The 2,320-nt window shown below is 44.1% G+C and overlaps 1 protein-coding gene across 1 annotated transcript in view; it reads right to left on the reverse strand.

Annotated features, from left to right (window-relative positions):
• The window catches only part of ugp2b (UDP-glucose pyrophosphorylase 2b), a 30,438-nt gene that overhangs the window by 15,497 nt on the left and 12,621 nt on the right, over positions 1-2,320 (reverse strand). Inside the window, exon 3 of the mRNA XM_010767190.1 lies at positions 1,792-1,977. Within this exon, the coding sequence (XP_010765492.1) occupies positions 1,792-1,977 (186 nt within the window). The remainder of the gene's footprint in view (positions 1-1,791; positions 1,978-2,320) is intronic.

Consider the following 2,320-nt stretch of genomic DNA (forward strand, 5'->3'; position numbering starts at 1 on the left):
CCGCCCCCACTGAACTCCTTTCAAAAAAAGAGCCCAGCAATTTTTCCAAAAAATGCATGTCTCCCCCACGGCGCCTAATGAAACAAAGAACGTTTGCCTGGAGGCTGATTCACATGAAGCAGCATCATGAAGACATATGCTTGTGATTTTCAGTTTATGAAAAGGGGTTGCTATGTTCCCCTGAATCATTAGACAAACATTTCATTCTGTGGTTTTATACGTTAGGGAATAAACAAAAGCCCTGCTTTCAAGGCAGAATGTGAGACACAAACACTACTCAATCCTCCTGTCGTGTTCGAGTCAAATCTGGCAGATTTACTACTTTCATCAATCATAAATATATAGTTTTACATTTGGCTGCCTCAAGGCCTTATGATATCCTCCACAGTAAGCATTTGAACATTGCTGTGAAATGCAATTAGTTGATGATTAATGGTTTTTATAATAATGTAATTGTAGTTCAAACAGACCTGTCAAATTTGACCGGTAACACCAAAGTAAGGAAGGAGGAACGAACCCGACAGGAGGGTTACACATCTCCACATCAGAGCAAACACTACTCTCTGCCCCCCCCCAGTGTGACATCACAGCCACATCATGTGCGCGGGTGTCTCCTCTGAAAAAGGAAACACCTAAATGACAGCCTGGCTGCCAAACCCAGGCCACACTGAGACCTGTGAAAAGAGAGCTGTCAGCGGAGGTTGGAGGAAAGATAAACTCACAGACAGAGTTCAAATTAAAGCTGTCATCTAACGATGGATTTACGAGCTGAGGAGGGATGTTACCTGAAAGCCAGAAAATAAAAAACAACAACTAAAGAAACAACGGAAAGCTAGAGTTAGTCGGCTGCCTTAAAGTATCCCTAATTTCTTCCATGATTAAGACCTATGCATAGTTTATTTGGCACTAGATTGAATACGTATTTGACTAGTGAGGTTAGATAAAAGGGTTTTTGGGAAAACATACTCATGACTTTCTGTGGTCAAAACCAAGAGTATTTCATTATGAATGAGTGAGATGAAAAACAGACATGAAAACAAACATGACTATAAGATTTCGTTCATTAAAAACAATCACCAGCAGAACGCAAATCAGGTCAAGTCTGCTTTCTTTAGCACAGTTCATTCCTCCTGGGGCCAAACAGGTTTCAGATGCTTATCACGTAGATGTGAATCTGGCCGTGACCTTTGCTCCCTGACCAGCTATTTCATTAAAGGCCTGTATATGTATTTTTAGGAGCCTATATTAAAACATTTAGATGGGTATACTGTACCTATTGTAGATGTCTGATGTTATTAAAACTTTTCTATGTAACCCCAAATCATGATGATATCGCAAGGATATTTTAAGTTATTTTCAATTTGTTGGTTTTCTATTGATTTCACTTTCCTTTCTCGTGGTCACTTGTTCTTAAACTTTTGAAATGCCTCGATCACCTTCTTGTTTATGCAAAATGTGCCAAATTGTCCAACTGGAAGTGTTTCTTAATGTCTTGCAAAAAGCAAGTTACAACTCCATGTAATTTAAAATCTGCTCTGAATGGTTGCTTGGCAACGCTGATATGGTGGCGTGTTTTCACATCAATCTGTAAAAATATATGATGCTCACCAATGAAAACATCTTACAAAATGACTGATAGCAACAATCAAGTCATTTCTGTGCTGCCTATTAAAGTCTTACGGCATTTACTGCAAAAAATCTCTATTTTCAACAATCCCAAACACGGTCAATCCAACAAATAAGTTCCTCTAATCTCCAAGGCCTTAGAGCCAGGTATTGCTGGTTCTGTACCTCTATCTGCTGCACGGTGAGGTCCAGGAAGGTGTTCTCGTTGCGGACGCTGATCAGGCTCTTGGGGCCCTTGCAGCCCATGCTGGTCCCCAGGCCTCCGTTCAGCTTCACCACCACCAGCTTGTTCAGGCAGTCGGCCACGCTGTTCGGCAGGCCGCGGCCCAAGATCCTCTCGTAGGGCTGGATCTGAGGAGAGGAAGAGAGAGAGAGGGTCAGGGAACCAGCAGGAGAGGAAGAGAGAGAGAGGGTCAGGGAACCAGCAGGAGAGGGAGAGAGAGAGAGGGTCAGGGAACCAGCAGGAGAGGAAGAGAGAGAGAGGGTCAGGGAACCAGCAGGAGAGGAAGAGAGAGGGTCAGGGAACCAGCAGGAGAGGGAGAGAGAGAGAGGGTCAGGGAACCAGCAGGAGAGGAAGAGAGAGAGGGGTCAGGGAACCAGCAGGAGAGGAAGACAGAGAGAGAGGGTCAGGGAACCAGCAGGAGAGGGAGAGAGAGAGGGTCAGGGATCCAGCAGGAGAGGAAGAGAGAGGGTT

This window comes from Notothenia coriiceps, unplaced genomic scaffold, assembly GCF_000735185.1.
Source record: "Notothenia coriiceps isolate Sejong01 unplaced genomic scaffold, NC01 NC01_scaffold00004099, whole genome shotgun sequence".
NCBI classification, from domain to species: domain Eukaryota; kingdom Metazoa; phylum Chordata; class Actinopteri; order Perciformes; family Nototheniidae; genus Notothenia; species Notothenia coriiceps.